Consider the following 13,632-nt stretch of genomic DNA (forward strand, 5'->3'; position numbering starts at 1 on the left):
CTGTTCAACCATTCCAACTGTCAGTTATCATCAACTATGCCTCCAGTCAACTAAATGAAACCTCCATGTACCTAGCAACCAACATAGCAACCATTAAAACTAAGCATTTTTGACAGTTTCCATAGCAACCAACATGATTATACTACAGTAACTTCTTTATTCCTGATAGTGGGCACCATGGATACCCTAGCAACTACTGTTTCAAAATAAAAGTCCTCACTAGCAAGTTAGCATTGTTAGCATGGTTAGCATTGTTAGCATAGTTAGCATTTTTAGCATAACTGCTAAAAATGATTAGCTAAGTTAGCTAATCAACCTGGTTAGCATTGTTAGCAGAGTTAGCATTGTTAGCATTATTAGCATAGTTAGCATTTTTAACACAACTGCTAAAATGATTAGCTAAGTTAGCTAATCAACATGGTTAGCATTGTTAAGATAGTTAGCAATGTTAGCATAGTTAGCATTTTTAACATTACTGCTAGAAATCATCAGCTAAGTTAACTTATCAACCTGGTTAGCATTGTTAGCATAGTCAACATTTTAGAATACCTGTTAGAAATCATTAGTTAAGTTAGAACAGGAATGTTTAAGCTTTAAAATGTCTACCTTAACACCATCAACTCTCTTTAAACTATGCAACCACCATGTTTACCCTAGCTACACCTTAGTAGCCATATCTACATTTTTTTGCATTTTCATGCACTGGTAATTCCTTGGAATTGCATTTCTAGTTATTATTATTAACTTTATTTGTTATAGAGGGACAGTGTACAGTAATTGACATTTTACAAAGAAAATGTAAATGCACCCAATTATAGCCAAAAGGCTAGTTTCCATTGGTAGTCCCCCTGCCAGAAGGAGAATGGCATAATTACCTATGAATTAAAAGATTACAGCAGGTATAAGCAAGCAAAACAATTACAATATACATATATATACATACACATATACAAAAACAGATGTGTTACATCTATCTACAACTCCTCCCCACACACACCCTCTCTCCCACTCCCCTCCCCACCCCCCCCCCCCACACACACACACACACACACACTCCCCCCTCCCACACACACACACACACACACACTCCCCCCTCTCTCTCTCCCCCCCCCTCCCACACACACACACACACACACACACACGCACACACGCACGCCAACACTACTCTTCCAATCTCATACACTAATGCTGACAAACTTGGTTGTCTATCAGCCATTTTTTTTATTTTATTTTAAATGAACTATAAGAGCTGGATTCTCTTATATTTTGTGGGATTGCATTCCACTCACCAGCTGCTTTATAAGTAAAAACTGACTGTCCAAAGGTTGTTTTTTTGTAAGGCACTGCACAGTCACCTCTAGCAGCCCCTCTAGTAACACTAGTTACAGAAGTTCTAAATTGCAGTAGGCTGCAGAGTGGTGGTGGAGCTAAGCTGTGTCGGATTTTATATGCAAGACAACAATTTCTAAACATAACTAGATTATTCCAACTTAAAAGCCTATATTTGTTGAGTATTATACAGTGATGAAAAGATCTTGTTTTTTATCTAAAATCTTGACAGCTTGTTTATATAAGGATTTTATTGGCTTTAATGTCTCTAAGTTTGCAGTGGCCCATGTTGGTAGACAGTAGTTGATATGTGACATTATGAGAGAGAACATGTACATTTTTGCAGCCTCTGTTGACATATAATTTCTAACATGCCTAAAATTTTGAAGTGTAAAGTTTGTGATCCTCCTCACCTTTTTAACATGTTGCTTGAAGGTCAGGTTACTGTCCAAAATAATGCCTATATATTTATATTCATTTACAATTTGAATTCTCTGCCCTGAAATAAAAACATCAGGCTCTGTATGAGATTTTTTTGTTTTAGCAAAGAACATGGCAACGGTTTTAGAAGTGTTAAGTTGTAAATGACAGTTATTCAACCAATTTGAAACATTAATCATAACTTCTGTAAGTTGTACTGCAACCTCAGAATGATTTTTACCTTTAATAAAAATGACAGTATCATCTGCATACATAAGGATCTCATTGCCTTGGCACACAGATGGAAGGTCATTTAATATAAAGACTGAAAAGAATTGGGCCCAAAATTGAACCTTGGGGTACTCCTGTTACAAGATCTTTAAAGGAGGATCTTGTATTTTGTATTTTAACACATTGAGAGTGGTTAGTAAGATATGATTTGAACCAGTTAGATGTATACTGAGAAAAATTAAGATTGTTGAGTAAAACCTCATTTAAGCCTCGCATTTGGGTCTTGGTCCTGCTGCAAACCTGACACAAAGTGCCCGTGGGGACCCGGGTTCGGATCCGATCTGCGGCCATTCCCCGAATTCACCCCATCTCTCTCTCCCACTCACCTGCATCACCCTCTCTTCACTCTCCTATCTGAATGTGAGCAATTAACTGAATTACTGTAATCAATAACAGCCATTTCATGCAGTGTTCTTCTATTCACTGATGAGATGAAGGTGGCTTTTGTGACTCGTATACAGTAAGATTATTTATTTTTTACATTAGTATGTTTTGGTAGTGAGTTGGTGGTGATGGAATCCACAGATGCTGGGCGAATAGTTAATTGGCTGATGATGAGGTTAGTTGCCGTTTTTCCTGCAAGTCAGTTAAAATTATGTGCCTGTGTACTATGGTAAAAAAATAAGTATTAATCCACAAAGAGGCAAAAAGTGATACACAGACAAGCCAACCGTACGGCAGAGTAAAACATTTTATTCACAATACTGGAAACAGGTTACAAACACACAAACATCCTGGATGTATGCGAGTAACAAGTCTGTTTTAAACAAAGTCTTACCATTATTTATAGGACTAAAACAGGATATTCTTAATGGATTACATAAAAAGAAAGTTTTCATGATAAGAGATTAAGGTTCAGACTCCCTATCTGATTGTTATAAACATTCAAACACACACTGAAGGTGTACACAGACCCAGCTGTTGGTGTTTGTTGTAGCAGTGTGCAGTTACCGTGGCACAGATACAATGTGACAAATGAGTGATGTATCCAACATGCTCTGTGTTTAACGGAGACATTTGTATTTCTTTGCATTTATTGAGCCGAAGACGGTCACAAAGAATGAACTTCCACACAGTGTAGCACACTGCATTAAATCAAATCTGGAGGATCATAGGAACGTTGACTTAACCCTCGAAAACGTAATTACATTTGCACACTCAGTTACATTTGAAACTTGCAGTCTATTTAACATTTATCTTGAGAAATGGTCAGATATGCATGATGGAGTAAAGGAATACATGTTGACATTAAAAGATTACAGAACCTGCAATATATAATTAATAGGCTAATTAATATATTATTGATAAACAATAAAAACACATACAATCAGAGGTTCCAAATATCTCTTGACAAGTGTTTTCCTACCATGTATACCCGTATCTTTTAGTGAGATCAACTTTTGACTTCAACAGTATCACCAGATCTTTGGCATGCGTGCGCGACTTGGGTTCATATTCGATCAGTGGTCTCACAATGTCATCCAGAGCAGGCGGTAATTCAGGCAGAGCAAGAGGAGGTTTTCGATTATAAAGAAGCTCACGAATTTCTTGTTTGTCACTGTTTGTCCAAGGTTTAGAGTTGGTGAACATCTCCAGAAGAGTGATGCCAAGAGACCACATGTCTGACATGGTGCTGCATTTCTTACACTCCACTAGGCATTCTGGAGCCATGTAGGGAGGGGTTCCTCCAATTGGGCCACAGTGAGCCCCTGTCTGACTGCTTGTTAGGGTTTCCTTTAGGTTTGCCAGACCCCAGTCAGTGAGGTAGGCCTGTCTGTTCTTTGCTGCAATCTGTCAGGGGAAAAAATGAGGTGCTTTGTAAATTGAATGTAGCTACTATGATGGCATTAGTATGGCAATAACATCAGAATAAATTCTCTCTGTTACATTCTAGTTCTCAGTTCAACTCTGGCATGGCACATTTTTTCAGCGCTTTTGAAAATACAGCATTTAGTGATAAAAACTGAAATAAAAAATGCCGTGTACTGTAGTATCCTTATTTCTTGATGCATAATCTTTAATACTAACCATTATATTAGCTGGTTTCAGATCTTGGTGGATGATCTGTTTACCATGGATGTATTCAACAGCCATAGCAATCTCTAAAGCCACAAACAGTTTGTCCTCAGGCTGCAGCTGAAAGTTGTTAGAGCATAATATTATTGTGTTGTAATCAGGTGAACACCAGAAAATTCCATGGGTATAGACCCTCAAATCCAGATGACTAATTCCTAACAAATACCTGTAGTAATACCTGTAGTATTGCACCCATACAAACTGCATGACAAGGTGCTTATGCACCTGTGGCAATGGGTCTAAATGTGAAATGAGTTCAGCGATTAAGCGGTTGAAGTTTTTGTCGATAGTGTATGTTTGTGACTCTTTACCAGCACAAAAGATGGATATGTGGATGAACAAGCACTATTAGGTGGGGAGTGAGACTTTATTGCGTTACTGCTGACAGGATTTGAAAGAAAAACTGATACTTGAGCTTACACTGTAAGTACAACAACTCCAGTGCTTGCCATAGGCACCATTTCTATCCACCACTGATGAACATTACTTCACCAAACACCCCATACGATGGTCGGTGCAATACCTGGATAGGAGTGTCTGTGTAAACAACCTGCTGCAGGTTGGCACCATGGATGTACTCATTAGCAATGAGGATCTGTGTCTCACTTGTGGCTACAGCCATCATCCACACAATGTTGGGGTGAGATAAATGCCTGCAAAAGGAGATTAAAGGTGAGGATTGAGTTTATGCCATAGAGCCTGTGATAAAACACTGTGTGTAGTATTCTCTAACTGTATGTGCTTGGACATTTTGATTCATATGTCTGTGCTGTCTTAAATATGAAATAACAATTTACACATCGACTATAGTAGCCGGTTGATTAAGTATAAATTGAATCACTGATTGTTGTTTGATTCACACCATTGACATGCCGTTTCAATACTTAGGGTACAAGTTCTACTTAACAGCAAAGCATACACTTACAAACAGAAACAGACACACACACACACAAACAGAGAGAGAGAGAGAGACTTACAAAGCTACCATGAACTCATTTGTTTTCACTGGATTGTCTCCTACTGCCAAAATCTTTACAGCAGCTGCTGTTCCCTGGTATGATCCCCTGTAAACTTTTCCATAAGCGCCTTGGCCGATGCATGCTGTATAATTAACACGAATTGTGGTTTCATCCACAAAGGGCGTTTTCACTTGGAACGCTAGAAGAAAGGGATATGCAATACCAAAGATTAGACACCAAACACACGTGTGTTCAATAGTTTGGGATCAAACTATATGACTACTTCAAACATAGCCTGCTATCACCACACTAAGCTTAATCTTTTGACATCAGGCTGGGTTTACCTAGTCTCCATCAAACATACATGTACAGTATGTCCAATAATTTGACATCTTAATTTACATTTCATTAATGATAATTACATTTTTTAAATATTGTTTTCAGCAAATGGTTAAACTTCTCAAACTGAGGTAGACTCAGGATTACAGTAGCTGTATACAAAAATCTTGACACTAACCTTGCCACTTCTCAGCAGATCCACTCCTCTCCCCTGTTTCAGCCGAGCCAAACCCAGAGCTCTGAGTAGAGGCAGCAGTGCTGAGCTGCTTATAGGCCTGAGATTCAGGTGTTGGTTTAGCATGTGCAGAATCACCCATGGAGAGGTCATCAGGAAAGCCTTCACTAACTGTACAAGACAGTCAGACACAGAGCATATAAATGTGATAGCACCATAACTTAAAAAAAGTACATTACATTTCATCTCTCCATTTATCATAATATGTAGAATTTAATTAAACATCCAGGAGAATCACTATTGGGGGATTTGAAATAAATGTTAAATAAATACACTAACAATTAATAGGCTCCTCCATACTCCATTCTCCTCTGTTTCTCACCACCATCTCCTCTATCTTCTCCAGCAGCTCTGTCACCTGGCCACCATCACTCTTCTTATTGTTTAATACATGATACCTGTTCCCACATTTCTCTACAACCCACTGCAGAGCCTCTCCTCCACTCTCAATGTGCTGTTCAATACTTGTGTCTCCGAGCCAGTCCCCTCTGGTGAACAGCACTATAGTGTGACTCCAGACTCTCTCACTCAGCAGCTCCATGTGTTCCTGAACTGCTCTTCTCTGTGTCTCTGTGAATGACTTACTCACATTAATAAGCAGTAGTAGAGCACGGGGTCCTGGAGGACACAGAGACACACTGAGGGCAATTGCTTGTTTCTCACGTTTAGGAGTTTGCTCTGTTAAGTTGCTGCACCATCCTGGTGCCTCCACTACAGTGATGTGTCTCCCTGCTGTTGCTCCTTCTCTCTTCACACACTCAGCTGTTCTTCTTGAGGTGCTAAACTCCTTTCTACCCAGGATGGTGTTTCCTGATGAACTCTTCCCAGCATATCTGCTTCCCACCAGCACAATGCTCATGTCTGAAATACACACAATGTCTGGAAACAGACAATGAAATTCTATGAAACCCTCTGAATATCATGGCTTCTGCCTATGTTTGTTTGTAATAATTGACCATATTGACAATGAACTATGGGTGTGTTTAAGGGTTGTGTGGCAATGAGGCAGATCTGGTAACAGTTGAGAGTGTGTGTGTGTGTGTGTGTGTGTGTGTGTGTGTGTGTGTGTGTGTGTGTGTGTGTGTGTGTGTGTGTGTGTGTGTGCGCTAAAGTGGGCAAGATGGAGGGACAGACAGAGAGGGAGAAAGGGAGTGAATAGATTACTGTAGCTATTTAATCATTTAAGAGCGGAGTTGTCCAAAATGAAACCATGTTTAGGTTTGGCAGCTGAACACTCACCTGCTGATGATCTGAGAGTCTGTCTCTGCTTGTGCACCTTCATCTTCCTCTCCTCTGCTCTTCTATCTTCTTCCTTCTTCTTTTCCATCAGTTGTTGTGTTAAGTTTAAATCAAAGTCAAATCCCTGGCCCTTGTTTCCTGCCACCATCTCCTCTACCTTCTCTAGCAGCTCTGCCACCTGGCCACCATCCCTGTTTGTATTATTAAAGACATGATACCTGTTCCCACATTTCTCTACAATCCATTGAAGTGCTTCTCTTTCACTCTCAAGGTGCTTCTCAATGGTTGCGTTTTTCGGCCAGTCCACTGTGATGAACAGCACTATTGTGTGACTCCAAACTCTTTCACCCAGCAACTCCATATGTTCCTGCACTACTCTTTTGTGTGTCTCTGTGAACACAAAACTCACATCAATGACCAGGAGTAGAGCATGGGGTCCTGGAGGACACAGAGACACACTGAGGACAATCTCTCGTTTAGCACGTTCAGGAGTTTGCTCTACAGTGTAGTTTTTCCACCATCCTGGTGCCTCCACTAAAGTGATGTGTCTCCCTGCTGTTGCTCCTTCTCTCTTCACACACTCAGCTGTTCTTCCTGAGGTGCTAAACTCGTCTCTGCCCAGGATGGTGTTCCCTGATGAACTCTTCCCAGCATTTATGTTTCCCAGCAGCACAACCTTCATGTCAGAAATATGTGGAACTCCACCTGAAAACAGAAAGTATGTCATTCTATTAAAACGGAAAATTCTCACTATCCTTTGCCATCATAGAATTCTGATCTATCGACTTTACTCTGGGCTTGACTGAACATTTTCAGGGGTGTGGGGTTGGGGTGTGTGTGTGTGTGTGTGTGTGTGTGTGTGTGTGTGTGTGTGTGTTGGGGGTTGGGGTGTGTGTGGGGTTACAGAGGAATACACAGAGAGAGTACAATACAGAGAGATTATGAATGGCATGCAAACCCAAGTAAACCCAAGCTACTAGCTCCTACCTGGATCATTTCCCTTGTCATATCACATTTATTCAAAACAACTGCCTTTTACATACTTACAGTATACCGCACAAACAGTCCCTTTATACCCATTCTTGACACTTACAAAGGTGAAAATGTTTTGTTTTAGTACCCTCTCCCCAGTAGCATAGCAAGTGTAGTGATAATTTGACATCACAAATAAACTGTGATTAACATCATTTTGGTCTGAAACACGTAAAAATTACGTTTGTCCAAAAAGATGCTATAGGTTAGCTTTACACCGGATTTCAACATAAAATTGACATGTAGATTTGACAGCTGAAAAAAAAATCATTCACCTGCTGATGTAATCTGTCTCTGCTTGTGCACCTTCCTCTTCCTCTCCTCTGCTCTTCTCTCTTCTTCCTTATTCTTCTCTTGCAGTTTCATACAAATATTTCTGCTATTTCTGTTTCCTGCTACCATCTCCTCTATCTTCTGCAGCAGCTCTGTCACCTGGCCAATATCACTCTTCCTGTTCTCTACAACATGATACCTGTTCCCACATTTCTCTACAACCCACTGCAGATTCTCTCCTCCACTCTCAATGTGCTGCTCAATGGTTGTGTCTCCCAGCCAGTTCCCCCTGGTAAACAGCACAATAGTGTGACTCCAGACGCTCTCACCCAGCAGCTCCATGTGTTGCTGCACTGCTCGTCTGTTTGTCTCTCTGAATGTGTGACTCAAGTTAATGACTAGGAGTAGAGCATGGGGTCCTGGAGGACACAGAGACACACTGAGGACAATCTCTTGTTTATCACGATAAGGGGTTTGATCTACAGTGGAGTGAAACCACCATCCAGGTGCTTTCACTACAGTAATGCTTCTCCCTGCTATTTCACCTACTCTCTTCACACACTCAGCTGTTCCTCCTGAGGTGTCAAACTTTGATTGTCCAAGGATGGTGTTTCCTGATGAGCTCTTCCCAGCTGTTCTGTTTCCCAGCAGCACAATCTTAAAGTCTGAGAGTTGGGGCAGGTCACCTGAAAACAGATATCATGACATTCTGTTAAACACATTACAGTATGTATTACAATAATCAACTGTCTATGGCTTCACGGCAATGATCTTCAACATTGAGAAATTATCTCTCTCTCTCAATTTTACTCTCTCTCTCTCTCAATTTTACTAACACAAGTGTGCTTCTAGTGTGTGTGTGTGTGTGTGTGTGTGTGTGTGTGTGTGAGAGAGAGAGAGAGAGAGAGAGAGAGAGAGACCAAATGTCTCGTGTAAGTTTGAAAACGGAACACTTCTCTCACCTGATGATGATCTGAGAGTTTCTCTCTGTGTCTGTACTTTCATCTTCCTCTCTTCTGCTCTTCTCCCCTCTTCCTCCTTATTCATCATCACTTCTTCCATCATCTTTGCATCAAAGTCAAAGTGATGGCCCCTGTTTCCTGACACCATCTCCTCTATCTTCTCCAGCAGCTCTGCCACCTGGTCAGCATCTCTCTTCTTATTGTTCAAAACATGATACCTGTTCCCACATTTCTCTACAACCCACTGAAGAGACTTTCCTTCACTCTCAATGTGCTGCTCAATGTTTGTGTCTCCAAAACTGTCTCCTCTGTTGAACAATACTATTGAGTGCTTCCATACTCTCTCCCCCAGCAACTCCATGTGTTGCTGCATCGATCTTTTGTGTTTCTCTGTGAATGGTATTCTGGCATCAATGACCAGGAGTAGAGCATGGGGTCCCGGAGGACACAGAGACACACTGAGGAGAATCTCTCGTTTATCACGTTCAGGAGTTAGCGCCACAGTGCTATCACACCACCATCCTGGTGCCTCCACTACAGTGATGCATCTCCCTGCGGTTGCTCCATCTCTCTTCGCACACTCAGCTGTTCTTTGTGAGTTGTCAAACACCTTTCTGCCCAGGATGGTGTTTCCTGAGGTACTCCTCCCAGCTACTCTGTTTCCCAGCAGCACGATCCTCATGTCTGAGATATGTGGAACTCCACCTGGAAACATATGTGAGTCTGTGAAATGCATTGTGTAATACACCACCTGTATACAGCTTCACTGTAATAGACTGTCAACCAACATTGACAAATAATGGACTGTCTTGCCATGAGAAATCAGGAATACATTTCTACATGGGACAAAATGTATTGTAATTTACTGAAGTATTATGTGTAGTTAACTACATACTGTAATTAGATAACATTGATACATTAACTACAAGTCGTGTATAAGCCACTTAAAAATATGTAAATGCTTAATAACCGATTTACAAGTAGCCATCACATAATAAAACACCATTATCTTTCCCCAATTCCACGGCTGTTCTTATTTGTTTACATCTGTAGTTGGAGAAGCAGTTCGGATATACTTGTGTAGTGATTTTAATCAGAACATGAGCATGAGCATTAGCAAACTACCACAAAAACATTCCCATGATCATAACGAAAAATATGTTTTGCAATATAATCCAAGGTAAATAGCAATATTTAGAGAAGCTAGTCAACAAATATTGTTTAGAGAACATGACAGATGAAATGTCTTACTTTTGTGGAATAAACTGTGTCTTCTCCCGTGTCTGACAATACACTGAACAGGTTCAACTTGTTGGGAGAGAAAAATGAAACTAATTAAACCAAACCTGTCCTACAGCAAGATTAAAACAGACAAGTGCAGAAATAGCCAGTGGATTGTTTGACTGAATGAAATGAAACTCTGAAATGTACTGTATCACATACTTCCTACGGTGCGATGTGTGAGTTATCAGTGCTATGAATTTGGCTCTGTGCTCAGCACCGACCTCTGAGCCAGAGGCTGTGAGCGGTGCACTGCACACCTCCATCAGTCACAGGGCTGGGCGGGGACATCAGGGGGGGACAGGACTCCTGAATCAAGGCTCAACATGGAGAGTGCTGTCTAAAATAACATGATCTGTACAAAGCAAGGATGAAGCAATGCAGCCACCAGGAGTGTTGAAGAAGGAGGGGGAGAAGAAGCAGATGATTTGGAAATGGGAGAAGACAGAAGGACAAAACTAAGAGAGGAAACAAGAAGCAGAGCTGCCAGGGGGGACTCTGAGGAGCAGAGACAACTGGACGTACAGTAGACATATCTGAATTGAACTCTATGGTTCATCTGTGTAAAATATGTGGTCTGTGATGCACAAAGGGCAGCACATAGGCACATAGGGAGACATGTTACGCCCGTTGTGTGACAGCAGCAGGGTGTGGCACAAGATTAGATGAGATTAGATTCAACTATCGTCATTGTGCAGAGTAAAGTAGCCCGGATACTACTGTAGACTCTCTGACTTCGCAGAGACTCTGGCCTAGATCTATTGGCAAACATTTCTTTCCTGGTTGGTGGACACTTGTCTGAAGTTTGAAATCATTGGAGTTCCTTTAACCAATCAGTAATGTTTGGTAATGACATATGTTCACCAGGGGGGACACAACGACAATGATAGGCTTGCAACTTAAACGTAATTGCTTGCTGCTTGCTGGTTGGTTCAGCTTCCAGGAAGCCAAAGTAAACGAGGGCAGATCAAGCTATTCCAGACGGAGTATAGTGTAGGGAAAAGAAATTGAGCAGAATGTAGACAGGCGGAGCCAGGCTAGAGTACAAGTACAAAGATAGCAAATTGCAGACGACACAACTCAGTTGGGCAGTTGGTAAGGGGGTTGGGGCTTAGTTTGTTGGTTGTCACCGGGATGCAGAGCTAGTTCAGTAGGATGACAGAAGCTGAATCAAATATATTGTGTTTATAGGTGTGGAAATACAGTAGCTCCTACCATGACACTTTGTTTCTTCATGTTCCTTAAAATAAATATCCAAAACACGTACAGTCTGTACGGTATACAGACATGCATGGAGACACACACGACACAACTCAGGCAGTTGGTAAACCTCATCTCCCACTCTCCTAGCCTGGAGACCAGACTCGTCTTCGCAGAGATTCTGGCCTAGATCCATTGGCAAACGTTTATTTTGAACGCTTGTCTGAAGTTTGAATTCATTAGAGTTCAATCACTAACGTTTGGTAATGACGTATGATAACCACGGGGGACACAACGATAGGATACGCTTGAAACTTAAATGTAATCGCTCTTGGGAATGCCCTCTGTTTCGCTGATTGGGCAGAGATGCACACTTGCCAGAGTAAACGAAGCTGGATCAAGCTATACCAGACAGAGTATGAAGAGAAATGAAATCGGTTGTCACTGTCCGTACAAAGCCTCACAAGCATACACACAATGCAGGCACATCACCCCAGGCATGCCATTGTGCACACATATCCCCACAAGCCCATGTATTCCACTAACACCCCCTTGTGCACAGCACATTACACACACAGACACACACACACACACACACACACACACACACACACACACACACAACTTATCTCCCTCCCTCTCTCTTTCTAGGTTGCCTTAAAACGAGAGACTCAAGACAGAAGCCTTAACCTTTGACCTTGAGTTGACATGGATTTCCACTGCTGCTGCTGACGACAACATTGACGGTGTCAATCACATTTTTTTCTTTCCGTTTCTGTCTCTGTCCCTCCTGCCTGAGTCACCCACATGCGCATGGTGCCTTTATGGTAGAAAACCTCCAGTAGTCTCATGGACAAATGAACAAAACCACAGGCACACAACTGTGTCTTTCTTGTCTCGGTGTGTTTGTCATACCTGCAGGTCTTTTACAAAGTGTCCTGTCAGACTGTTTGTATAGTCACTTTAGTCTCTTCTGTGATCAGATCAAGAGTGGGGTAGGAACAAACTCCCCAGACCTTTGTTGTAATCAGGAGCAATTAGCCTGCAGCACCACAACTCCTGTCAACCTGGAAATGCTTCTGAAATCAAAAGGATAATCCAGTCACTCCATTGTTTAACTGTCAATGTATGTAAGTATGTTGTTGATGTTGTTGTTTTCTGTTAACTGGTTGTATGTAAACATTTTGATTTATTCTTGTTGTAATTTGTAAATCAAGGGATGATTGAGACAATCATCTGAAGCATTTGCCATAGGATCACGGGACTGGTTTATAATTCCCAAGGACTACAAACATGAAAAATGATGGTGTTGTCCCTGAGATCACTGTCAGAGAGACTGTATAGTGTATGTGTTGGCAATAAAGTAAAACTGTAATCATGAAATGCTATATTTGTATTTTTGCTGGTTTGAGTAACTGAGTTACATTAAATGATGCTGAGAAATGTGGCCAGTGTGTGTTGATCTTTTTTATCTGAAGCTCAGTCATATGGTCTTCTCTAGTGTGTCTGTTTTTCATGGCCCTGAACCATTGTGATTTTGGGCTATAACCATAGTGCTATAACGCATACCGGTGCAAGCTCTGTAGTGCTTGATCAACATAAAATACTCTCTTCACTGCTTATTTGATGTGTTTCTCATGCACAAAAAGATCCTGGAGTCAGTTTTCAGCGGAGTTACACTTTAATGTGCATGTTCCTAAACACATGATTTATCTGGGTTCATAATTAAAGGGACACTTCACCGACTAGCATTAAGCTTTGTATCTTTAGAAAAACAGTCATGTTTTTGAATGGTCATGCATCATTCCCTCAGTTTGCCTTGAGATGGGAGAAATACGGATTTCAATGAAGCCCAAGAATAGGACTTCCTGCTTTCAATGATGTAAAATGATGATTTTTACATCATTGAAAGCAGGAAGTCCAACATTGAAATCCGTATTTCTCCCATCTCAAGTCAAACTGAGGTGATGATGCATGACCATTCAAAAACATGACT

At 41.1% G+C, this 13,632-nt stretch overlaps 1 protein-coding gene across 1 annotated transcript; it reads right to left on the reverse strand.

The window, feature by feature from the left end:
• Window positions 1-2,940: 2,940 nt before the first annotated feature.
• On the reverse strand, window positions 2,941-9,837 carry LOC134074663 (uncharacterized). Its single transcript, XM_062530470.1, has 9 exons — window positions 9,156-9,837; window positions 8,196-8,879; window positions 6,889-7,593; window positions 5,929-6,528; window positions 5,593-5,760; window positions 5,094-5,274; window positions 4,640-4,769; window positions 4,069-4,176; window positions 2,941-3,831 (listed from the first exon to the last, which is right to left on the reverse strand). Exons 1-9 carry the CDS (start codon window positions 9,835-9,837, stop codon window positions 3,403-3,405), a joined length of 3,687 nt encoding a protein of 1,228 aa, XP_062386454.1. The 3' UTR covers window positions 2,941-3,402.
• Between the last annotated feature and the right edge of the window lie 3,795 nt (window positions 9,838-13,632).

This window comes from Sardina pilchardus, unplaced genomic scaffold (assembly GCF_963854185.1).
Source record: "Sardina pilchardus unplaced genomic scaffold, fSarPil1.1 HAP1_SCAFFOLD_117, whole genome shotgun sequence".
Lineage (NCBI taxonomy): Eukaryota > Metazoa > Chordata > Actinopteri > Clupeiformes > Clupeidae > Sardina > Sardina pilchardus.